General features: G+C 37.9%; 1 protein-coding gene across 1 annotated transcript in view; it reads right to left on the reverse strand.

Moving 5' to 3' along the window:
* Nucleotides 1-27,641, reverse strand: part of LOC103802660 (cyclin-dependent kinase 19) — a gene marked incomplete at its 3' end in the record, with an annotated part of 86,370 nt that overhangs the window by 42,555 nt on the left and 16,174 nt on the right. Inside the window, exons 2-3 of the mRNA XM_009075160.1 lie at nucleotides 20,001-20,111; nucleotides 10,296-10,436 (exon numbers count right to left, since the gene is read on the reverse strand). Coding sequence (XP_009073408.1) covers nucleotides 10,296-10,436; nucleotides 20,001-20,111 — 252 coding nt within the window. The remainder of the gene's footprint in view (nucleotides 1-10,295; nucleotides 10,437-20,000; nucleotides 20,112-27,641) is intronic.

The following is a 27,641-nucleotide window of genomic DNA, read 5'->3' on the forward strand; positions in this document are numbered from 1 at the left end:
AAGCACACACTGCCCAAAACAAATGGGCCTGCAATACACTTGGTTTTAGCTATCAAGAGCTCAAGTTAATACTTACTTGATAAACAATCAGTTTTAGGGCTAAGACTGGAATTCACACCCCAAATGTCAAGAAACAAAATCACCTTTAATATCCCATTTAAGAAACTTAATTTCAGCTGAGCCAGCAAACAGCTAATCATACTCAGAGTTCAACAGATGCAAAAATAGTTTTCATAGCATTATAAGTCAGTATCAGCTCATTAAAATGTAACCTACTGCAGTTTGTGCTTATTTAATAATTTTACCATTCATCATCCACAACTGTTACATCAAAAGTAACTACATGAAAGGCAAATCAAAGTAAAAATGTACAAGCATGTTTCATGGATTAAAGGAGAATGTAGAACAGAAGACACGTCGGTGAAAAACCCTCTTTGGCAACAACTACAGCATGAGGCAAAATGGCTTAAGTAGCTGAAATCCCCGATACCAAGGGGAATTTCAGGAATGCAAAATATTGTCTATGGAATTATTTTCTTTGACACGAGTTACATTTGAGAACACCAGCCACAAAGAACATTATCATGCTAAATTCGGGGATCTGGGCTCAATATTTAAACTAGAAGAACGAGCAAACAAACTCTTAGTACCACCTGACTTCACTTGTACAACTTACTGGTTTTGTCTGTAAAACTCAACCAAAAAACCAGAATGAGTTAAATAGAAATCAAGCAAACTAATAGAAAAGCAACCACAGCTTATGTTCAAAGTTTATTATACCAGTAGGAACCAAAGCATGGCAGATGGAGGGCTCGCTCAGGGGTGAGAGGGAGGGGTTGCTTGAAAACACAAACCCATAATTCCAACATAAAAAGCATTTTTCAGATGCCATCAGCTTACTTAAATAGAATAAAAGAATTTCCACACTCTTTTCTACTGCTTTACAATTAGCATAGGAAGGTTACTGAACTGCTGGGGAAGTGCTTCTACAAGCCACTCAAAGGAAAACAGAAGGTGAGTTGTGCTCTAACACCACTGAGGTGCTGAACTAAGTGAAGTAGGGGTCTGTCAAAAAGCCTGTTATACATTCACATGGGCTTTAGATTCCAGAGGGCAGGAAAACAACTGAGAAGGGCAATTAAAAAAAGATGCTGTTAGTACAGAGGTTTGGTATAGAGAGAACTGCATGAGTTTAAGACTGACAACTTGCATAAGACAAATATTTCTTGCCTTGAAATCTTTGCTGCTTCACTGCTAAATAGGTGAAAGAATATTATCAGTACTTTTAATGGTGGTCCAGATATGCTGAAGGATTGTTCCTGTGTTTATTAAAATGTCTTGAAACAGTCTCAAGCTGCGCCAAGGCAGGTTTAGGTTAGACATCAGGAAGAATTTCTTCACAGAAAGGGTGATCAGACATTAGAATGATCTGCCCAGGAAGGTAGTGGAGTTACCATCCCTAGAGGTGTTTAAGGAGAGACTGGTCATGGCACTTATTGCCATGGTCTAGTTGATATGGGGGTGTTAGCTCATAGGTTGGACTTGATCTTCCAACCTGATTGATTCTGTGAAATTTTAATTCTAAGCTGGTTTTATGTGAAATTCAGGGAAAAAAACCTACCATAATCCTCCCTAAAGATGAATCTGAAAGCCTAATGCCCAGTTTCTGAGAGGATCACTTCACATAGTTGGTCACTTCACTGACTACATTAAGTATTTCCTTCATTTTCTTTAACTGACAAAACTGTGGTAATTTGGTCTTACAGCTACAGTAAGGGCAGTGATTTCTGAAACATTAGCCAGCAAGCAGAGAGGATGGAGGGTGGAGAAGACAAAGAGGCCCTGAGATAAGCCATCTGTGAAACACCAACTGATCAGTCATTTTCTGCAGCAGAGCCAGTTTCTTTGACAAAGTTCACACATAAGAAAATGAGGAATAAACTAACATCCTTTGCTAGTCACTGCAGTTTCCTGGACCACAGATCAAAGATGCTTAATTTAAATGCAAGACAATCTGCAACGTTATTGCAACTGCTTAGAAGAGCAGCAATAACTATAGCAGGTTTGCAAATCAAGAGAAATGCACAAGATGGCAAACAACATGAAGAACAACGGTAGTTTTCCCATTTTTTCCTTGATTATATGTTGTCATATTAGTGGTCTTCACTGATTTCAACATACTCTTCTTAGGCTTCTTTCATTTCCATTACTATCAAACAACATGGTGCCAACCTCTGTTGCCTTATTCAGAAGGGGCAATGAGTCCAAACACCCAACCCCATACGTGCACTTGTAGTCAACCCCATTATCCCAAGAGTACCTTCTCCAACAGGGGGGGAAAAAAAAAAAAGGCAGTAAGATTTTTGACTAAAGAAAAGCTTCCAAAAGCAGCTTCTAAACTTAGCATTTTTATTTAGAGGGCAAAACCCAGCTTGGTCACCCCAAATGGTCACCTGCACCAGTAAGCTAAACACAATGTATTCACTAGAGACCTCCATACAGCAGATGGGGCTACTAGAAGAGATAATGTTTTCCTTCTGTTTATTCTGTATCAGGAAAAAAACCCAACAAATCAATTCTGGAATTATTTTAAGACTTTTTTTTCCTTGTCACCCTTTTTCCACCTCAGGAAAAGAGATAAAACATACACAGGCCATATGTCATCTGTTGACTTTTGCAGTAAAACATGGCCAAAAGACCATCAAATCAGTCCCTTTGTTTTTTCTGACTCATCTGAATTTATATCCAGTCAGGGTTTTATGGGCATAAGCTCATTTCAGAACCTGAGGTAAAGCATTTTTTCTTCAACTGTAATTATTTTTATTAGCAAAAATTAATGTGCAAACATCTTAATACTCTTGCCACAAACCAAAAGGTATGCATTAGTCAGTCTTGGGAAAATCACTGTTTCCATGTACACGATACGGTAATAGTCTGCATGTCTTCACACACCCTTTGCAATCACGTGAAGATGAGTTTTCATGACTGAAGGACAAAAACAAAGTTCTGAGTAATGAGAAATGCACCATTTTTTAATTAGGTGCCAGTATATGTTTAGTACTTAAAAATAAAAAAAAAAGAAAAGAACATATGCTGATAAAACTCAGTTTGTAACTCAGCATGTAAAATTTCTGGCTCATTTATCTATCTAGAAACAAGTATCCATACAGATACACATATAAGCACCCACATACTGCTGCTGTTCCTCAGCAGTAACAAAAAAGTTTGTCTTCTCTTTAACCAGATAAAAAAGGAAAAATGTGTTAACCTTTCAGTTAACAAATTCACATCACTTTGTAAAGTCATCAATGAAGTCTTTTGAAATATGTATGTTTAGGTTGCATTTCCTTTCTTTGGGGAAATCTGCAAGCTGGGAATGATCATCCACATGGACCTCTGACACTGTGGAAAGTCCCCTCCACCCCAAACACATCATGCAGATGGAAAAACAAAGGATTGAGAGGCTGAACCCATAAACAGCTAGGGAAGGATGCAAGTCAGGAGTGCATGTCCATGCATACCCACGCACCCTTCTCATGTGCATGCACACAGGATGACACAGAGTGGTGGGGATGACAATTACAGTGTTTTTTAGAAGTTTAAAGAAACTGGCAGACAGGTTGTCTTGGTACTTATTTATAGGAGGAGTGTGCACGCTCAAACGGGTGCAACGAGGCCAAGAAACTTTTCAAGCCTGTGCAAAATTACTGGCAGAAGGCAGGACCCAACAGTTCTGCATTCCTACAGAGCAGCTGCTTGTCAGGAGAGGGGTGCATGAACCTACATCTAAATTTACTTTTGATATCAGCACACAAAAATCCTTTTCTAGAATTGCTAGTAAAAGGGGAGTTTCCCACACTTGTTATTTTACATTTTGTCTTTCAAACTCACAGTTCACTTGTTTAGCAAAATGCAAGCGAGATATTTAAAAAAACATGTCAGTTTTTCTGCTTTTCAGGTAACTTTTGTAATCATTTATTGGAAAATCTTCTTGGGAGGGCACAGGGAGGAAGAGGGGGGAGTAGTTAAATGCCATAAACTATTAATAAGCCCTCACTTCTCAAAGGCTTTGAAATGAAAACATGAAAGCAAAAGTAAGAAGTCAGTATCCACTTAATTTTAAGTAGTTCTCTGGTGCCTTCATACAGCATGCAATTTATTTTTATTCTTAGTCTTCGTTAATACTACCAACTCAGAAGAAGAGTATCAAACAACAAAAATAATAGCGATCTACATAAATTATATTACACATTATATTGCTTCCCTAGCACATAAAGCAGTAAGCTACAAATTAGACCCATGAATAGCTAACAGAGACAAAGACAGGCTACGTAAGTTGTGCCATGTGGCAGCTAAGTTCCAGAGCAGAGTCCAGGTATAGGTCCATGGTAAGATACTGCAGATTTACACACTGGCTAGAGAAGGATTACTGTGACAAAATGACTGGTTTGTAAGTTAATCCCTAAACTAAAAGTCAATCAGCCAACCAAAAATCTGAAAACTGTTAGAGCTTTATTGAATTTAATATAATTGAATTACTGAAAATTTACTAAAATGTTGCTATCCTATACAAACATTGTGATGGATCACTTAAAATACTTATTCTGAATGAACTAATAAATTAAAACAAAAAAAGCAAACCCACAAATTGTCAGAGTTAGAGGATGAAAAACTAATTAGTTCAATCATTTCTGAACAGGCTGTTCTTTTGAGGAGGACAGAAGTTGCAGATCCCCACAGAAAATTCTGTCTTGCCCCTTAAATTTGGGCTTTCCCTTTCTGCTTTACTTCTGACAGGAGAAGACCCAGTCTGCAGATGGCTGTGACTTCCAGAAAACCCTGAGAGGGAACAACTACTGCACTGTGCATTACACACTGTTCACGAGAGCTGCAGAGCTGGAGCACTGGAGAAGACACTTGCCTTGTGTGCAGTCATGGCCAGCCAACACCAGTCACCACAGTGGCATCTCTTGGCCCTGCTAAAGATTTACCCTTGGAAGGATCCTAGGTTTACTGTTACTACACTGGCTGGGTATTCAGGGGACCTGTTAAGATGCCTGAACATGAGAGCTCACATGTCTGATCATCCTAAAGGCTGTGTATAGACATTCGCTATACAGACAGACATGCAGAGTCAAAATTATGTCAAACCTCAGCTGTCTGCTATGTCCTTCCACCTAAAGTGCCCAGATTAGCACTCCATAAATTCTGAAGGTGGCAGAAGTGCACAGACTCTCCATAATCCACTCTGGAAAGAAACAAACTCATTAGCTTAAGCACATAACGAAAATAGCTTCTCCCAATACAGATGGCATAGTGAAATAAACTACAGAATCAAACATAACTTTGTCCTGCTTTAAGAGACAATGGGATGGTAATAAGAAAGTTGGAGATGGGAAACCAGCGGCAAAGGCTTGACCACAACAGGATTCCTCCTCCCTTTCCTTAGTGAAATTAGAGAAGGTTGATTTGGAGAGAAAGACCTAGACCTCTTAGGGAAGGCCATGAAGGTGATCAGAGGGTTAGATCACCTCTCCTATGAAGACAGGCTGAAAGAGTAGGGGCTGTACAGCCTGGAGAAGAGAAGGCTCCAGGGAGCCTTCCAGTAACTAAAGGGGCCCACGAGAGAGCTGCAGAGGGACTTTTTACAAGGACATGTGGTGACAGGACAAGGGGGAAACAGCTTCTAAACTGAACAAGGGTTGGTTTAGATTATATATTCAGAAGAAATTATTTATTCAGAGGGTGGTGAGGCACTAGAATAGAGTTGCTCAGAGAAGCTGTGGATTCTTTATCCCTGGAGTGGTCAAGGTCAGGTTGGACAGGTCTGAGCAATCTGATTTAGTGGAAGGTTCCCTGCCCATGGCAGAGGAGCTGGAACTAGATTGTCCCTCCCAACCCAAAACATTCTGTGATCCTATGAAAATGGAAGTCTACCTTCTCATTATGTCCCATCCGTGTCCACTTGGCCCCCACACATCTGTCTTGCCCATATATGCCCCTTACACAAACATTTGTCTAACTGCATGCTGAATCATCTCTGCAATTTAAGACTCACAGACACCTCTTGTTCCATCAGAACATGTTAACTTTGCCCTCTGCACGTAAATCAAAATTGTGAGTTCAAAGGTATGTCAAGCACTGTTTTCACCTATATCACTGCTGTTCCATCTACAAGACTTTTGCTGTACACTAACTTTAAGTTGTAAAATGACACAGCCAATGTAAACATTATGAAGCTGTAGAGGGTCAGTACACGAGAAATTGAGAAGTTCTTAGTCAACAAGTATTTAGAACTATAATAAAAACTCTTTAGGAACCTGACAAATTTTACAAAGCTAGTTTATATGACCATTGTAACAAGCAATTTCTTGATTTCAGAATCCTGAAAGAGACCATTTAACATAGTCCTAGGGATTTCTCTGGTGAGTTTGATTTCCAACACTCACTTCTCAAGCAATAGTTCTAATAATATTAAGCAGTATTCTAAAGAAGCATTTTTAATTCCCCAAAACAGATTCTGTGCACTTCAAACATCTCATAGATAATACCTCCCTTCAGGAAAACACATCCTATTACAAATAGAAATTGCTTGTATTAGGTTCTAAAGGATATGGTCTCTGCCTGCTTTTGTCCTTAAGCAATCAACACCATCTACAGAGGGGTTATTAGCACAACAAAGTGCCCAAATCCTTTCTGTTGCTAATGTAAACAGACACTGAACAGTATAGGGAAAATCTCCTTTTTTTGACATCCCTGCAAAGCAAGACCCTTGCTGAACCTTCCTGTAGAAGCTAAATATTTCATTTCCAGGAAAGGAGGGGACAAAGATACCAGAATACTCTGAAATACTGTACTCAGGTGCTGCATCTTTGAACTTGCTATTGACTCAAGGTATGGAAGACAATATTCGATCCCATTCAAGCAGACAGCTCACAGTGTACAAAGATCATTTGAAAACAACAAAATCTTAGTATTCAAATGTTCTATCTATATTAACCTCTTGTTCATAATGAAACATCCCAACAGTTAGAGCCAGCAAAGCCTCTTCCTCTCGTGCATGGCTTTCAGGAATGCTGTGACGTTGAAAAGGCAAAATTATCATTGCCCAACAACAAAACTCCACTCCAAATGGCTTGACAGGAAAACAAACATATGGATTTTTAGACTCAGGTCAACTCTAAGGTGTATAAACTGACACTGAGCTTTCTCCTCCACCTCCAGCCTCATACTGCCTCTGTGCCAGCTCCTGCACACAGGTAAGCTCCCAATGAGGTCCCTCAGGGAGTTAATCCTGCAGAAAACAAGCCCTGCAAGTGAAAAGTGGATACTTTCTGTGGGTTTGACTCCCTGAATGAGCTCACCAAGAGTCAGGTGAGTGTCACCTGCCAGGCCATAAACATGGATGGCAATGCCTAGTGGGGGTAGGAGGGGGACGAGACTGTCTCCTTGTGGTAATAACTATTCATTAGCTCAGCCCAATTGCAAGTCTGCAAGTCCATACTGTTCACCAGTTTTGTTACACTGTCATGCTTTTGCTGGCCACTGCTCATCTTAAAAATAACCAAACTAAAAATACCTTTGTAATTTTAAGGTTTTTAAAGAACACATTCGGCATTCAGCTTCTTTAGAAACCTCTTGGATCTCAGATAGTAGTAAATTAAGAATTAAACAATGTTCTTCAAATACCTCTAAGCAAGCACTCTTGGCAAATACCTAACCTCACAGGTTTCTGTTTCTTCATGACACCACTTGTTAAATTAATCATAGAGGTCATTTCCATGGTTCAGGAGAATTTGACTAAGATTATGATAAATATTCACAGAGAATCTTTTTTTATTATTATTTTTAAGCAATGAAATAAGCATAACATGACTTTTACGGATGTCACCATCTTTGGTCTACATCCAAATACATGCTAAAAATAGTAAGAACAGAGTTATATTAAACCAAGAAAGTACAAGGTATTTTGATGCAAAATTTGGCTTACAAAAAAATAGAAAAATATTTTTTCCAGTGGATGTTAATTAAAGCAGCTCAGGGAAAAACACCAGAAAAACTGCTCCCCATCTTAAGATGACTCTGAGGAGCTGGTATTTATGTGTTATGCAAAAAAACCCCTGATTCCAGTGGCATTGTGCCTGAGGTGCCATTCTTAGCAGCAAAAATCACAGGTATGAGCATATGAATAAAAATTACAGATATATAACAATTTTTGGTTAACTGAGGATTAAAATCAGTTATTAAATTACTATATTAACCTCTAATTCCAAGTGCAGATAGGACACACCGAGAACGCCACCAGTTTTTTTTTCCCCACCATGTTCAAAATAGAACTGTTTGAAGTACCTGAATTCTACAGAAATCCATAATAATTTTTAAAAAAGACAAAGTATTCCAAATACGCCTTAAATTACCAAAGTATCAGAGCAGTTTTTGCAATGGTTTCCTTTGTCTTGCTAAGATATCCCAGAATCCATCAGCTTAAATTTATGTGCAGACCAAGAACACATTAAGACTTACAAATGTCTGTTCTTCTCCCTTCTCAATTACACCAACATCAGTCAAGCACTGTCATTCCACAGACATGAAAAATACTCCTCTTTTTTGAAACAGCAGCCATCACCTCCCAAAATTCCAAAAGAAAGGCAGATACATTAGGCACCGGCTTTGCTGCAACTCACCAACAGATATCAACTTTAAAGTAGCAGCACTAGTCATGCAAAACACCTGGTGCTGCACGCTGGAAATAGCAACACAGGCAAGAAAATTCTCTAGTGTATTTGTTGTTATTATCTTAGATACCATCTTGTATTTCCTATCAAAATATTGAGTTCATGTATGGCATCTGAGTGTGTATGTATTTAACAGTTCTATGAACACATGTTTCCCTCAAACATAGCTGGATATAGACTTTTCAGGTGTTCCTTCACAAGCTGTATCTGATTACCTCTGAGCACACTGCCAAAGCAACAGCTGTCTCCTTAAGAAGGCAGTAATTGTAACATGAAAATCAGGGTAGTACATGCTTCCTGATTTTGGTCACGGCTACTATTCCAAAGGTGAACACCTCCCACCCCCAATATAGTAACATCTGGAATTTAACAGAAACAATAAACACCAAGGAACAAAGTGAAAACAAATGATCCATACAGAAATCTGAAACCCCAGTTCTGGCCACTGGTGTTAGGTATTAGAACCAAAATTGCATAAAATTTAGGTCAGAAGATGTCTGTGACTTGTATGCCAGGCTTGCCTTAGTCTATTAATCTCTATAAAAACGCAAAAATATTAGATCTACATGCAAAAATTAACCCAAGGCCCTATTCACTATTACAGACTATGAAAAATAACCAAATAAAAGCAGTGGCTTTATACACATACTCAGAGAATCAGTTAGGCTGGGAAGGACCACAATGGGTCATCTGGTCCAACCTCCCTACTCAGGTACGGCCACCCTAGAGCACATGGCTCAGGATTGTGTCCAGATGGTTCTTGAATATCTCCAGTGGGGGAGAATCCACAACCTCTCTGGGCAACCTGTTCAGTGCTCAGACTACACTACATTTCCTACTATACCTACTACTGATGTTTGGCATATTAATCACATTGTTTGTCTCATTCCAAATATTCCAGGCACAATGCAAGTAGCAGCACACCGGTATCAGCAGTCTTTGTGTAACCCATGGTAGCACTTCACTTAAGTATGAGGAGCAATGGAAAACTTTAAGGGCAAAAGGGTAACTAAGACAAGGCAACTGGCTGCCCTTGTAATCTGCAGTCAACTTAAAGAGCCACTTCAGGTCATGAGAAATTTCAGGATGATAACTCTTTTATAGCTCTCTTCCCACGGTCAGAAATAATACCACATGGAAAAGGAATATTCCACGAAAAAACTACTCTTTCACTAGCTTTTATGGTAACTTGCACGTAAAACAAACAATGCACAAGGGTATCAATCACTTTCCCACTTAAAGGCCTTTACAAAGTCACGCACGAACCTATAAGAATGTTCACCCAACATATATCAGCTGTCTCACATACTGTTTTTGGATATCGGTATCAGCAATCCTTGTACCGGATCTAGCATCATTGTCCCAGCTCAGATGACTCAGATAAAAACAATGTGAAAACATAGTTTGTTTTCATGTTTGAGGTCTCAATTGGTCTCCTGCAACAATAACAGGAAGAGCTGTACGGATCGATACGTGAGATTACTAATTGGGACTTTTCTCGTCCTACCCAACAACATGCAAGTGGAACTTTCTTCAGCAGGTAACACATGCCACACTTACCAGATCCCTGTGAAGCACCCAGTTTGCATGGAGGTAATGGATTCCATCGAGGATCTGGTAGAGTAGGGATTTAACCATAGATCTTGGCAACTGCATGGGCTTTTTATTTGCTTTTGAGGCACGGTGGAACTTGATAATATGCTAGAAGTAAAACAAGTAGAAACATGAAGCAAATTAGATAGGTGAAGAGGTGATTTGTTGTGTTTTGGGGTTTTTTTTTAACTATTAACACTACATAATGGGATGAAATAGAAAGTTTGTTGAACTTCGCTATTAAAATAATAGTGATGTGCTCACAATAGTCTTAAATTTCTTTTATTCTCCCAGTTGCTTTAGAAAGCAGCTGTCAAGCTTTTGTTAATATCTAAATACTGACTACTTACCTCCAAGTAAAGGGTCTTAGACATTCTCTTCCCTCCCTCCTCCCCATCTGGCACCCTCTTATCCTCAGCAGCTAGAGCAGAAGCTTTCAAACCAACAGTATCTACCAGAAAGAGAACCACACTCTATGCTTTCACACTTTCCCTTCAAATCTTCAAAAACACCCAGGACAGCATACTTGCAACTACTCTAGTGTTCCTCCCTAAATTAGAATCCAAATAGACAGAGAATAAATAAATATTTTAACAAAATATTTAAAGTGGGGAGGTAGTAACTCCAAAACCTCACACCATAACATTAGGGTGATATCATGTTCCAACATCTAAAAATGGTTATTTTCTTGCTTCTAAATTTTGGCTGCATACTTCATTGATGATGACAACCTGGTGGCTCATGGACTACACAAGTCAGTCAGCCCACTAGAGGATAAGCACTGTCTGAAAACATGGAATTCAGGAAGGGACCTCAGCATTAGTCAGTTGAAGGAATGAAAATTAAAAAAAAGGTCATTGAAAGATTGCTGAAAGGTCAAGATATATTAGCACTGATTAGCACTTATTGTAAGATCAACATGGAGGTGATGGGTTAGGTTTGGGTTTGCTACACTGTACAAGAAATAAATTGGACTGAGGCCATTCTACCTTCTCCATCCTCAGCCAAGGTGAGGCTATGCAAGGCACAAACAATCTTAATACATTGTCATTCAGCAAACTAAATACATTGGTTCAGATGGAAAAAATACCACCTTTTTGAAGGCAATTCAAAGCATCTCAAGTAACAAAGCAGCATTGAAAATTATGTGCCTCTTGAAAGACAAATAATAAAGGCAGTTTGCATTTTTACTGAAAAAACTCAAAATGCTAATCTGTAGAGTGACAAGACTACTAATTACACAATTCTTTAAACAGGATTTATCTAGTTCAAGATCACCTCCCTCCCCAGGTTAAAGAGGTAGCCAAAGGCTGTGCTTTCATTACACCTCTGCTCCCTCCTCCATCACTACTACTCCCCACCAACTTTATCACTACTGTTCCCACTGAAAATGGCAATGAATTCATGTTTCCTCATGGCAAATGCTACCTCTGGCTGTCACCAGTACTTTAGTCACTATCAAACTGTACTTAGCAAAGGTGTGGACAATACAGTTTAAAGAAAAATAGAAGAAGCAGAAAAACCTGCTTGGTCCCTGTCCACAAGCAATGTTCCCACAGGGTCTTCCACTACTAAATGAACTAAAATCCAGTATAAATGTACAGGATTATGAGTTTTTTATAGGCACATGAGGAACAGTAAACAAGACAAGCTCTTAGTGCTTGATCCTCCAGTTGTGCAATCACTCTGAAAACTGTAATGGAATGCCTTAAGGGGACGTTTCCTTAGAAAACCTTTTCCCTGTCACGCCACAAGAAGATTCTGTGTCACAGCTTCAACTGGGAGTCCCCTACCTTTCAGTACCACACAATGCTCACCAGATAATGACCTTCATGTGCAATTACAATATGATTTACTGAGCAGTAATGACACCATAAACTCACAAATTAATAAGATTTATTAATATAAAAATACAGGAGTACCAACAGGCAAAGGTCACACATAGAGACCCCTAAATCCAGTCCTACCCTTTTTCAAGGTGCATGTAACCACTGAAAGGGATTTCTATGCCCATTGAAAACCTGACTACTATCCACACAAAACATTATTCCTTATTATAAAAGGCACAGACAAGATGAAACTGAAAAGGATCTCATGAGGCAGAATGGGACACAATTAACCACAGATATGTTGAGGAGGGACAACACCTCTGGCTCTGGCCCTACCTAAGCTGCTCCGATAACCCTGGAGGTTGGAGTGTGAGAGCACCAGGCTGGTACCCTCTGATTTCTGCCCTTGCCCTCCCACATTGCTCCCAGCCACAAAGGCTAAGGAAACAATCTCCTTTCTTGAAAGGGTTATTGAATTGCAGAAGTGAATTAAAACTGGTAGTTTTGCTGGAAGCAAGTAATATCACCATTAGATAAAATCCAATTTCCTGCAAAAGCAAATAAACACTACTGTTGCCAAGTTACTCTGTAGAAGTTTATATCCATCAATTTGCAAACATGACAGTCTAGACAACTGAACAAAAAGTAAACTGGAAACATACTGCAGGGAAAAATAGTACAAGGAACTGAAAAGCTGGATTTGCCCCATGGCATGATTTTCCCCCATCGGAATGAATCCAGTGTATGTGAACAAGTCCTACCCTGAAGAGTTTTCTCAAACAAAGCACTTGATCCAATTTCTTGTAAGCAATTAGCCATATGAAGAAAGACCAACATGAACAACCAACACTAAAGAGCAATTTTAATGGCAATGTTCATCTAGGAAATAGAACGGCAAATAGGCTGAACATCACTGCTGAACATCTCTTCTACTAGAGGCAGCAAGCCTAATCTTTCTCTTATTTCACTGTATTTTCAGAAATGTATATATACAGCCCTACTACTGCTGTGGGGAATCATTCTGCAAACTAAATAAAGAGATAAGAGCATCAAACCAGAAATAAATGGTCACAACAACTGGATGAAAGTTTTGGTGAACAGGTATACATACAGTAAGCTCCAAAGCAAAGGATGCCAGAACAGTACAACAACGCTAAAGGAATCTTGTTTAACTTGAACAATTCTTCAGCTATGGCAGGAAGATGTGCTCTTTCCGTGTCAAAACATTTAAGTGTCTAAATCCAAGACCTTAGCTGCAGAAATAGGTGCAGGTACCAGCATAGTCTTTGCATGTGTACTATGCACGGGGCTGAGGCATTCTCTACTAGCTTCACCTCCTGAATAGTCCCAAAGTACAGCTCAAGTACAGCATATAATACCTGCAATCTCAGACATAATAAAGGTATGGAATAACTCACAGGAATTATAGGAATTGTAACCTGCACTTCCCATTCCCCAGATGACGGCCCTAACCACTAGGCTGCAAAACTATACTCCTTTCTCTCATACAATAAATCTTTTTGCAGAATACCACAGCATCAAGACTGTCCTGTGAGGTTAGAGTATAAATCTGAATCCTGACAGGTATGACAGGCATTCCCCTTTCTCTCTGGGAACCACAAAGTGCACTCTGACACTGCAGCTTCTAACCCATGCTCAAGTTCTTTGCTTTTACATATTTTTTTTAAAATTTATACAAGGCATCAACTTTGGAGCAGTGGCTTTAAGTCTATATTCTAAATTAATGCTTCACTGACCAACATTAACATACACATTCATTAGCAGTCTAGGAAAGCAACGAAACTATAATTTTCTATTTGCCATCTCTGGGACTATTGGTTTTGCTTAGTAACTATTCCCAATTTTCAACTTCAAAAAAATGTACTAAAAATGCAAGGAAAACTGGATGAACCTTTAAGACCATTTTAGCTCTTGCAAAAGAACGACTATATAAGTGATTAAAAAAGAAAAGCAAAACAGAGCTAAGCGTTTGGAAATAAAATACAGTGGTGACTCATGAAACAATATTCAATTTAGTAGTGTACCTGCCTTCTTCTGTGTTACCTTGTTACCTTGTGTGTTGGAGCTGGTTTTAAAATTGGCTGATGAAGAACTATGTGCACATTCTAAATCCTCCACCATAAACAGAGTAATCCTAATGTGTAACAATACAGTGTAAATTCAAATCCCTAATGTTTACCCAGTAGTTAAAGGAGTATTCAAAAAATATCCTAAATTTTAGCTTCCTTCCAAGTAAGTCAGGCTTATGCAAACATACTGTCTCTGTGTCATCCCATCCCCAATTCTGAGAACTGCTGTTCAGTATGGGAGAGGCTAAAACAAACAAACAAGTCAGACCTGGAAACTGGAAGCATTACTACAATCAACACAAATTGTCCTTCAAAAGAGGAAGGGAAAAAAATATGCCTCAACAGGTTCCCTCTAAATGACACCTGTTGATGGCTATGCACTGGCATCTTCTTTACAATGTCATTAATCAAACTGCCTAACCAAAAAAGCCTTTCCAAGTGACAAGAGGTCAACAGTGAAATATTCTCACTTTTGCTATTGCCAGCTTCCTTTAAATACCTAAGCTTTGAAACAAAGAGCAGACATAAACAGATTCAGAATAATTTTCCTAGGTTTTGCTGGGGTCTGTGTGTTCTAACATCTTTCCGAGCTAAATATGTCAAAATAACTCTATACAATAATAAAAAACATTAGAATTCAGCTACCGGTAGGTGTGTATATATATATATAGATACATATCTCATGTATATGAAACAGTATTCACACCACTCTATTCACATTAGTTTGTCACACATTTTATGTTTTTGCACCCTTGCCTCTGCCTTTGAGGCCTTTTTCCACCTGTTGTTTCCCCCAATTCTCATGCTTTGTGGTACATAAAACGAGTCCACATAAACTACCCTCAAATTCATACCACTCTGGCAGAAAAATCAAGTTTATGAGTAACAGGCACATTCTCAGAACAGACAGATATCGACATGGAATGGCACTGCCCTCTGCAAGAAACTTAACAATCACTTTAGTGGTCAAAAAATCCCATGTTATATTTGGTAGGGACAAATCATGCCATGAAGATCTATGCCAGCCCACTCTCTTCTCCCCCAACAAATCTTACATTCTTCTGCCAGCTACCAGAATCCTACGTAGGTAAATACATGTCCAACAGAGAAGACTGCACCAAGAAGCACCTAGCAGAGGACTGAATTAAAACAAAACCAGACATGGCTTTAGAAAATGAAAAGAGAAAAAATACTACTGCTACACTGAGAAAAGTCTTTTCATGTATATACAGACATTTGTGCCCAACTAGCATCTGCATTGTCTTCCCAATTAAGAGCTAAACTGAAGCCTGTGGAAGAAAGAATTGCAATTGATTATACCATATTTAAGGGATGTGTTAAAACCTAGAGCTATCAGACAACATTCATGAGATTAAACAAGTGTGCATGTTTATAGAACAAATCAGTTTGCAACACTCACAATTCCATTTATCACAAAAAAACATTATGCCAAATGTTGTTACTGAAATTAAGTATATTCATTTGTATACTGAGAGAGTCAACTAGTGTTATGAAACTCACATTTAGGAAAAATATCTTCTCCTTTCCTTTATTTGATGATCATTTGTAGGTACACATGACTATGCTAATAATCTCTACCCTATGTTATTTAAAGCAGAATATATACAAGTATTGCATATAAAACAAAGCAAATTTACCCATGCATTTTTATTATTATCAACAAGAATATCAAGATGAATTTTACTCCATGTTTCTCAGTAGTATTTGCTGCTAAGCATTTAGTTGTTAGAGATCCCTGGAATCTAATAGTAAGAAAAAAACATTCCACCAACCCTAAAAATACTCAGATCATGGTTTAAATGGTCTTGGATAGTGACACCACATTCAATATTATCAAATCATGGTTAATTATTTATTTACTCACTTATTAAGAGCCAGCAATATTTTTTTATGGCTAGAAAATACATTTTACACATTTTACTGTGATAAAAATTTTACTGTTTTTCAGAAGGAGCTAAAAACATTCAGAAGTTTTTGATTTATGCTGCAACATATATTTCCAGAAAAAAAAGGATCTTAAAGATTGAAGTTACACACACATCAAATGAGTCTGAGAATTAACTCTGTACCACAACTAGGAAAGGTAGATAACCTGTTCAATTCAGAATGAAAAGGAAAAAAAGGTGTAACAAAAATGTTGCTTAGAATCAAAAATCCTACTTAAAAATATAGAGACTATGAAATTCAAGAGCTGAAGGCATGCTTGTCTGTGGTACTAAAACTGTGTCTTTTGCAAACTATTTTCAATGCTAAAAAATTTGATGCTGTAAAAGAATAAGAATAAGAGAGTAGCTGGGAACAAAAGAAGAGCTCTGAAAACTACAACCCCTGCAATAGCTAGAAGTAATTAGACTGATAGCAAATAGAATTTACAAGAGCAGATCTCATTTGTATCAGCCTTTTCTTAAAGTGCAATTAAGTAATCATTGTGCATTTGATGTATTTGGTATAAATTTGGATAAAGTCTTAAAATGCACAAGCTTTACACAGGACTGTAGTATACAACTTAAGACTAAGGCAAAATAAGAAGACACATGAAAGTTCAATAGGAAAATAAGTTATTCCTTTGTGATAAAATAGTAAAAACTCTGGCATTTAAAACAAACTTTTTAAAGGTCAAAAATGAACACAGCAGAAAAATACACATATCATTTGAAGCAATTACACTTTCTCTTGGAAAGATTTCATCCTTGTATAGTTTCCTAAGCCTATGAAGTTCTAACTGCCAACTGGAAAGATGACTTTAAAGTGTATCAGTTCCACTCATGGATTTAAGATGAACTTCACAGCATGAGCATATGTAAGCAGTGGTGACAGTGCAGACAATACATTATAAATTAATTTATGTGGCACATCCTACAGCCCGAGAACTTTACCAGTTTTCTTTGACAGAGACAAATAGTCCAGAAAAATCATAAAGAAATTATTTGTGGATTACAGTAAGAACTTTGGTAATTAAACTAGTTATAAATCAAATTGCCCAAAGAACGCCCATATTCTTAGATACTCTGCACTGTAATCTCATGAAAGGCTTTGCATTGATTTGTATAATGTAACTTGACCGATGATGAAAGAAAGTATCTTTGATAGGCTTAGTCATTAAAACCAGTGAATATGTTTGTAGGCAAGGACAACATAAATCAGTCCTCACCAATTCCTGCCAGGAATAGTTCAAATTCGCAGAGCTTTCTACATCCCTTGGTAAAGGTATCAACAGAAGTTACAGAAAATCATGAAGTGTGCAGTTATCTTAACTCAGATTTCAGATTTGAGCAGTTTAATCCTTGGGAATTAAATGCAAAGTAAAAAAAAAGTTCTTGCTCACCGTGAAGGAACGTTTTAATAAGCTTAATTGGCACCATCACTTTTCCTCATTAGAACAGGACACTTTTTTTCAGTATTAGAAAATGAACAGAATAAGATAGCATCTAATATAGTTTCTTCATCTCTTGCCAAATGTTTCCAGTACAGAAGCAGAAAAATATAATGATTTTAATTAATCTGGTGTTTGTAAGTGATGAGTATTTCATCTTCTCATTGACGCCAACAGGAGTTACTAATGCTGGGCAGCTTTGAACACAGGGACAGTTCCCATACTTAGAGACTTTGGTAACTCAAAGCTCCCTACACTTGAAAACATTGGTCTCTGGGAACTACATCTCTCCAGCGACAGCACATCTACTATTCCAAAACTTAAATCCTTATACACTGATATACCCACAATGAATAGACTTACTTGGGGTTTATGCAGTGCTCAGGGAGCACACAGTGCTAAGCAATAAAGTGCCAATCCCCTACTACAACTTCTACCCCAAAGAGCTGAAAGGGCACAAGCTGTAAAGCACAGGAAATGCAAAACACAACACAACACAGACAGAATGACAAGTGGTTGGTATTACTGAAATGCGTTACAAAATAAGTGGATTTTCAGGAGTTTTTTGAAGGAGGATAGCGAAGGATCTTTACGTACGTTAATTGGGAGGCTGTTCCATGTGTAGGAGGGCAGCGTGGAAAAAGACACAAAGTTGGGAGTGAGCAAAAGAGACAAAAGGGGAATTAAGAGCGATGCTTGGGAAGTGCTGACGGTAAAGGAAATGAGGACCAAGGTTAAGCCAGAACCAAGAGTGCCTTGAACATGGGCAACTTTATGCAAGGAAGGAAAAAGAATTCCTGGCAAAGGCTTAAGAAGCAAGGAAACATGGGCAATTAAACAGGAGAGGAGAAATGATCTGTGTAGCATGTCCCATAGAAAAAAAACAAAACAACATAAGAGTGTTAGGAAGTGCAAGACCAGTTCACATCAAATACCTCGTCATAACAAACATTTCAGTCCCAAATAATAGAAAATAATTAGCTTCCTGAGATTATATCCAATAACCAGCCAGAGGTGAGGAGTGGTAAGAACAAACTGCAGTGATTCTCCCTCTAAAGCTGTTAAATCATGTGAAAAATCACTATGTAATGTATAAATCAAACGCCCAAAATAAAATCAAATGGAAAATGTTAGCAAAATAGGTGTTTAAAACACAAGCCATTAAATGTAGCAGTAAAATGTGTTTGTTGTGACTGTTCTATAAAGTGAGTAAACTCATTTGATGCAAAATAAATGGTCATACAGAGGTTTAGCTGATTCATTCCCCTTGATCACCACTGCCACCAGTTATAAGAAATACACAAACTCTCAGTGTACGTTGAACTTCGATGAAGAAAACTTAAAATACAAATCTGTTAGACCATAAGAGAAACAAAATTACATATTTTTTTATGCTTATGAAGGGGAATGAAATATCATGACTTTACTTGTTCTGAGCCAGAAGTGTCTTTTTGCATGGCTAAAAGTTGGAAGGGTTTACTTCCCTTCCAACTACAATTTTGTGTCGTTTCCAAGTCCATAGCTCAAGAGCTAAGCATGAAAAAACGGAGCAATTTGTCACTAACATTCAGTACCTTCTGTATTACTGAAGCCTTCAAAAACAATATGGTAATTAATTACCATTTCTTCTCCTTGTCAGTATTTTTGGAGGAATTATAAACATATTGATTACTCTTAGTAAGTGTTTGATATCTTTTGGGTTAAAACACAAATCCAGGTCCATGCAACTCACATCTTATCAACAGATGTGGAACTTGAATATTTGCATCTCAGTTCAACTCATGATATCATTTATGTCCACCTCTACAACAGATTAAATCAAATCATACCATAAAAACAGACATCTAAGCCTCTACTCCTCTTCTGTGACAGTCCATCAGTAGGCCAATTAGCTTACTTGTTTTTTCTTTTCTTTCCACTCATACTGTCAGAAATTCCCTGTTTAGAATACAGACAATTGAATGTTGGTCACTTCCACTGTATCTCAGCGAGAGGACTCAGTAAAGCATTCCCTCTCCTTTTTTTCTTTTGTGTGTATGCGCAAAACTGCAGGAAAAAATATTAAATACATTTCCAAACTCTGTTTTAGAAGACCTCAATTGAGGAATGCTTTCTTTAGCTCCAATTAAAGCTTGCAGCAAAATCCTTTACACTTCAAAATGCAATCTGACTTTACAAAAAATTCTATATAGTCTTTTGCAGGCTTTAAAGGATAGAAATAACAGGATGTCAGTCAGACCCTTAATTATGGAGCAAGCAATTGAAGCATCTCTGCCTATATGGAAGTACATCACACACATGTCAGTTTGAACAAGCTCCTATTACACTACTGCAAACACTCAGGGAAATCTGTACTTACCCACAAATCATGCTCAGCATAATCAAACAGCAGCCAAACCTTTCTGTCACTGTGAGAAAGGAAAACCTTCTGCAATGCAATCACGTTTGGGTGCTTCAACTCTCGTAAAAGCTGCAGAGAAACAGAGAAGCTCTTGTTACTTTTGTACTTGTTAAGAAAAGCAAACACTGCAACAAAACCACCGAACAGGCCAAATAGCAAAGAAGTAATTCTAAAACAGGCCCTAGAAGGAAAGATAAGTGATTCAGCACATTATCCTCAAAACATCAAAATCAGGACCGACAGAGCCTCCGTGGCATGGGCTGGTGTTGTGCCAGCACAGCTGCCTGTCCCACACCCAGCTGCCCATCCCACCTGCCATCAGCATCTATCTTAAAACATGTTATTACGCACAAACAACTGTTTTGTTAAAAAAGGTGAACATCAGGATTTGAGGATGCCACAATGAAGCTTGTGCAGCTGGTCCAGTTTTTTGTGCAGACAGCACAGTTCTTGATCATTGTTTTATAATCAATAACTTTCAATAACGTGCCTCACCTGCCTTGAAGTTTGTGGGCTGATGTTCTCAGAACATCAGGGTGTTTTGAAAGAAAAGTTTACCAAAATGGTTTTTTTCCTAATGGTTGTCTCAAGTACTATCCTGTAATCCAGAAGCTTATTTACTTCTTGCCAGAAAGAAAACTAGGTCTCATGACTAATTAGGCAGCACACAAAAGCAGGCACCGCTGCTGAAGTCATCTTTCTGCCAGATTAAATCAGTCTCAGGAGGAGCTGGGAAGTGGTACTCCCCAAAATATCATTTCCATGGAATCACTTTTCTCTCCCTCCTCTCGACACTGCAGTCACAAGAATGACTGATCGTTTTGGTCTTATCTGGAAATCAATTGCATCTGCAGCACCAGTATATACATTACCAAGAATCAATTTACAATGGCAAAATAGCCAATGGAGTAGACTTCCAAGGCACATTTGAGAGAAATAAATCTTCTCTTTCTTTCACCTTACAGAAAAAGACTCAAGATGTTTATTTTAGGGGAAATTAAAAAAAAATTAAAATTCTATTATCCTTTGGCTATACTGATGTCTGTCAAGACAAGAAAGCTTCTAAAGAATATTATAGTTGCTCAAATCTATTCCAGTTTTCCAGAAAATGAAATAATTTAAATGCTTTTTTTACTACGCAGGAAATGTTTTCTTCTTTTTGTTGCTTCCTTTCCCTAATCCTGAGCCTCCTTTTCTCCAGGCTGAACAAACCAAATTCCCTCAGCCACTTGTTCTTTGTTACATTCTGGCTGTCAGGACTGGGTGCACAGCAGCTGGTGTGAGAGCCAGACCAAGGAAATGTCAGCGCTAGGAGTCCAACACACTGTGGCAAGAACAAGAGCTCTGGACTTGCAATGGTGCTAGACATCGACTAGACAAGGTCAAAAACCATAGTGTAGAGTACAAGCAATGAGCATGGGCCACAAACACAAATGTTGGCCAGATTTATGACTAAAAATAATCTAGGAACAGATTAGAGGAGAGGGCGAGCACGGGGACTGTGAACTGATGTATCTCATCGGTACGTAATGAGCAGAGATGAGGGGAGTCATTCAAAAAGCACTAGAAAGATGTGATCAGAAAAGAATATAGAGCATAACCAAACACACAGCCATGGAAATCAAAAGACAGCAAATTTGAGACAAATATTTCCAAGACTAGCACTGATATACAGTTTAGCTAAAAAGAAATAAGGGACTTCAGAAACCATATCTGCATTGAAGCAGACAGGTAGAAGCCAACAGTGTGAATACATGGGAACATATCTAAAGCTACTTCATCACCATTGTATCAACCCCCAACCCTAAAGTCTTCTATGTTTGACTAGAGTTTTGTCAACATTTAACATGCCACATATATCTAACAGTTAAGTCATGCACCTTCTTGTGACAGAATGAGAACAAGACAGTGCACAAGAATAAGAAAGTGAAACTGGGATAACATAAAACAAAAACAAAAAATATATTACCTCAGGTTTTAATAATAGTTATGATACCAATCATGAAAAGAACAAACACTCTGATAATGGAAATGCCTCACATTTATGAAAGTGAAAATTAGCACAAGTCAAGTACAAGCAAAACTCAGATGGAGCATCTCTTAGCAAATATATCACATACACTCATGAACAGGACAAGGAAAGGAAACAAGGCAACTGCAGACCTGTTAATCCAAAGCATGCACAAAAAACATTTTGAAAAAATGAATATAAAGAAAAATGTGTAAAAAAACTATCCTGATTTTGTTCTCTGATGACCAATTTTCTACACAAGCAGAAGATCTGTGTTCAAATATCAAGCTTAAAACTGCTTTAAGTACTTTGTCAGATGACAAGGATGACAACTGGAATAAGTTTGAGGTGAACAAGGAACTACCTCAACAGGCAGCTGACAGTGGGGCACATTTCAAGGTAAAGTAGCTCTATATATAAACTATTTGGGGAGTTACCAAAGAACAAGTATTGTGTTTGTTAATAAAACCCATCCTAGCATCAAAATCACAAGGGTGAATGAAATAATCTATTAAATAAAGGCAGCAGTCCCAATGAAGAAAAAGAATGATGATGCATCATCTTTTATGCTACTTTATTCTATGACTGAGTAAACAAAGAGTAACAGAAATAGGATGAGATCAACAGCACAAAATCAGAAGTCATGCACTCAGAAACTAACCAAGAATTTCTGCCACAGACTGAGAAACCATCAGGAGCAAGTGACAAAAAGGTAGAACTGGACTGCCATAAAGCAACAAAGAAAATTAAGAGGGTAAATCTGATATCAGATATCCTAGCTGAGGCATTTAGAGGAGAGAAAGGGATGTATTGATATCAATATATAAAAGGCTTCTGTGATAAATTCTTTTAATACTATATGCTGTTTTCTTTACCTATGCCCAAACACCTCCCCCTCCACACACACAAAGAGGAATTCACCCTGAAAGAGGCAAAGGGTACCAAAGGAGTAAACAATGTTTCTCTCAACAGGGAATAAAAGGCTCAATTACTGTAACTGATCAAATACTGAAAGCAAATAAGATAGATATCGACTAAAATACAAAGGCATGAGCACCAAAGATGAATGAAATCATTATGCTAAATGACAATCATGGTTCAAGAATAGAAAGACAACTGATAAGAGTGTATAGATAAGAGATAGATTTACCCTGCAAGATGTCATCTCATGAACAGGATGGTTCGGGAATAGCTTCTCAATAGCAGGGAAAACAGTACCTTTCATTTATAGCTTGATCAACATTGGAAAACAAATTCATTTGATTAATTTGATATCAATCAGCCACTAGATCTGGTGATACAATGCCTAAGCAGTACATGCTTGTATAGAAGCCTTTGTGAAAGGTCGTTTAGTGAGGTTTTATTGATCATCTCCAGCAGATGGAAAGCTCATGTATTTATTGACAGTGAACTCCTACACTAATTTGGGTTAAACTCTCTGAACTTAGGCTTCAGATTGTCTATCACCATATAATGCAAGTTCTACGTGAAGTAGGCTAGCAACTAGGAAGTTGCTAGTCTAGGAAGTTGCTCTTGCTCTTCTGAGGTACAGAAAGTTCTGCCTTTTTCCCCTCCAAAGAAAACAACTTCTGTGAACAGAAGAGTTACGCTGCTACTAATACAAACAACACAATCAATTATGAGGGCATTTAGCACATTTAAAACAGTCAGACAGTACATTCCCCAAATAAATGAATCTTGAGCAGAAATACTTTTACACCACAGGATGAACAATGCTTTGTAACTACCACTCACAAAAACAGGGGGAGGACAGACACTTAGATCTTGCTGTGAAGGAAACCTAAGAAAAATTAGAGAAAAAGGGAAGACAAACAGTGCTCTCACTACTGACACTAGTAAATCTTGCTACAAACATCTATTTCTGTGTTAGTGATGACAAAAGCCATAATCATCCTCAGAAATTTATTCAGAGGCCAATCTCATCTGAGAGGTGTTCCTACCTCTCACATAGTTTACTTCAGTCTTTTGATCTGTGTAGTTAAACTCATCTGGAACAGCCTTGGTAGTTTCTTTGATGGAAATGCACACTGTACTGCATTTAGCTGTTGTCAAGGTTATAACCAAAACCTTTAACAGGCAGAGATGTGGATCACAAGAAATCACAGGAAAGACCAAAGCATGAGCCTGATTGTTCATGAAAAAGCAATTGTATGGTACAGAATTTTAAAGCTGCCTCTTGTGTGATGAATATACTCAGAGCCTCTAGGGTCACTGAAGCTGTTTTTTAATTGAAGCTGAGCTTTTCAAAGGAACCTAAGATCATAATTTTACTTCTTCAGAGGGTCTTTTAAAATTCCAACTTTAGGTGTTCTTAATCAATACTAGACCCTCTTGTTTTTGTTATTAATATTATCCTTGCATAGACCCTCTGCTGCCTATTATCATACTGAGCTGATGCTGCAGCTTTTCCCACAGGGAAGCAGGCAGTTATTCATTTTATTAAACTTGTAAAAACAACCCTTTACTAACTGTGCAACAGGTCTCTGAGTTAAAGAAGAAAAGAGAGTGGAAGTGAAACAGCATACCACATTAGAAAACTACTAAAAATTCAGCTTTGTTTAGGTGATCCAATTGATTGTCAACTTTGGGATTTTTCAATTTGGATTTCCTTTTCTACTTGGAGAAATTATAATTACAGAGTTACTGCATAACTGCTATAAGCTGTCCATGGCTGGCACAGGTATAAAAGATCTCCAAAAGAGGCAGGCAACAAACATGGACATGGATATATATATATACACATACATACACACACAAAACCAGACAAAGAATCTAAGAATAAAGGTAAAAGTTTAAGCATCAGCTTAAGCTCTGCTTCAGAGAGGACAAACTCTTTGTGTACTGGTCTTGAAGGGCCTTTGGCATGCAAAACCAAGTAGGCAGACTGAAATGCCAAAAATTAACAACTGCCATTCCTACACAAACTGCTAAGAGTTTCTGCCTGAGTTTACAAGGCACATTCCAAATAAAAATTAACAAGCTAAAATATTTTAAAGCAATCTCCAAGCAGAACAGTCCATGCAGACTCGGTTCTTCCCTCTAATTCTCCTACACATGCACCAGTTTTCATCAGTTTGATCCCACGTAGTCCTTCATATTGAAACTTCCCTCCAAGTCTGCTCTACACATCTTTCAACCTTCTTTTCTCACGTTTCCATCTCTCTAAAGCACACAGTCCCCAAACTGAGGGCTCTGAACTCCCACAAGAGAAAGATAAAGTATGTTTTAAAAAAAACCAAAGAAATTAAAAGTCACTGAACAGAATTTGGCCAGTAAATTGCCAAATGTCAGGACAGGAAAAGGACAAAAACCTGCCCCACCCTCCTCGTATGAGAAGGATTAAGAAAGTATTTATTCTATAAATATTTTCATTTCAGGAGCTGAAAATGGTCTGGCATTGCTAAATAACATTATTTTTCTGAAACAAAAGCTTGGCAAGAGACTTTTCATAAGTAATACATTTTAACTAAAATAAAGGAATAGAAACTAGGATTACTGCATTTTTAATTCTTGAGGTTCCCAGAAAAATGAACTTCAGCATTCTTCTTGAAGAACATGGGCAGAAATACAGTATAAGGATTCTTTCCATTTCTTAGTTACCGACATCATATACCATAGAATAGACTTCTAAATAGAAATAAAGCACTACTATAAAATTACTTCCAAAGCAAGAATTTTTTTTATTTTTCAATACAACTACATAAGGAAATGCTGACATGAAGATAACACATTATCAATTTAGCTCCAGTGCACATAGTAAATATATAATTTATTTTCATACCTTTTCTCTAAAAGATATTTGAATTATTAGTGAATTTATGCATCTACTCCTAAAGGAAACCTCATTTCCTTTAGGACAATTGCATCCTATGCTCTCTCCTGTTAACAGTGCCTATGTAATCAGTTTTGGTCAGTCTGACAGATCTAACCACCACCATCTTCCTCCCACCTGAAAGGTATAGACAAGTTAAAGCTCTGTCTCAACAGAGATTTTTCTCCTTATTTGGCCTACAATAAAAACATTTACCCACTCGGGTAACATCAACTATACTGAAAACATCTACAGAAAGTAACCTGGTGAAAAGCAATAAGGAATGTTTGTCACTTCTGAAGATTTTAAGATATCCTGAATTCACTTTCTGGTTCACTAGAAATTTCTTCTGTTACTGAGGAGATAAAGAGATTTCCTGTCAAACTAGCAAAGACTCAAACCTGTATTACCACGGGACACGAGGGACACAACACACCACTTTGCTAACACCTCTTCACAGTTCAGAAGTAGCATCACATAATTCCACAAACCTACACATTCAGTCTGGGATTTTAAACTGCAACTAGTTTTCTCCTGCAGAGCTTGTTCTAACATTTCCACACTCCTCTGATTTCCTGGCAACCAGTTATCACCTTGCTCTTGCACTGTATCTCACAGTGAATAAACAGTGATGGCAACTGAGGTTTTCGGAAACCCTTGCAGAAGGGCAAAATTAGACATCAATTCTGATCAATCATCCATTTTTCAAAACTAATTTTTCTCTCAAGAAGACATCAGAAAAATAAATGCTTTATGAACTAGAGTAAGAGAAACAGTGCTTTAGTAAAATGGCCAAAAAGTATGTTTCCCCAACCTCAACATAATTAATTATGGTACCATAGTGATACACCTCTCAAGAGGCACTAAAATTTCTACCCTATGCAAAATATTGGGCAGGGATTGCAATACTATCCTGGAAAGATAATATTTTTACAGCCTCTTTTTCCCCTTTAGTCCTAAAGTTTATTTATTATCTCCTGTACTTAACCGACTCTTTCATTAATGTTTTTATTATTAAAGCAACCTTTCATTTTTGTGATAGTCTGACGTTTTTCACAGTTTATACATTACAGAATACACAACACAAATTACAATGCAAGTTGTTTGAAGTTACCACTAAAAGAAAATCTAGATCTTGAACAAACTTTCACCCAATAACTTCTTGTATCTGAACAGTGACCACAACCAGCCTTCCAACTTGGTAAATGTGTCTACTGGACACAGGGAAAAGTGCAATTCTGCTTTTGCTTTTGATCCTTAAGTTTGCCATTCTATGACACAAAAATTTCCTGCATTTGCATCTATATAGACCCAAAGCACATAATATCTGACAATGATGAGCTGCTCCAATACCTGTACCCAAGATTCAAAATCTCGGCCAAAACCACCTGTAAAATTCAACTCCCAGATGATACATAACTAATATGGCTCTGTAATAAATGGTCTGGGAGACTGCCAGCATTTCCTCTCCATCTGACAGCTCACTAGCCACAGTGTGCCCACTGCGGGGCAAACCTGGCTTCAGCATTCCCTACTGCCCTGACCTGCTGACTGCAAGGGGCACAGTGCCTGAACTGACACAGCTCGAGCACTGCAGGGCAACATTCAGGACAATTTACAGAAAGTAAATAGAGGTGACTCCCTACAGCCTGAAGGAAGGCATCCCAGTCCTGGAAAGGGCCAAGAAATGTTGCATACATCGTGTAACTTCAAGTCAATGGAGCTTCTCAAGAGTACATGCTGAATGTTACGATTC

The sequence above is a fragment of the Acanthisitta chloris genome, unplaced genomic scaffold, assembly GCF_000695815.1.
Source record: "Acanthisitta chloris isolate BGI_N310 unplaced genomic scaffold, ASM69581v1 scaffold605, whole genome shotgun sequence".
NCBI lineage: Eukaryota > Metazoa > Chordata > Aves > Passeriformes > Acanthisittidae > Acanthisitta > Acanthisitta chloris.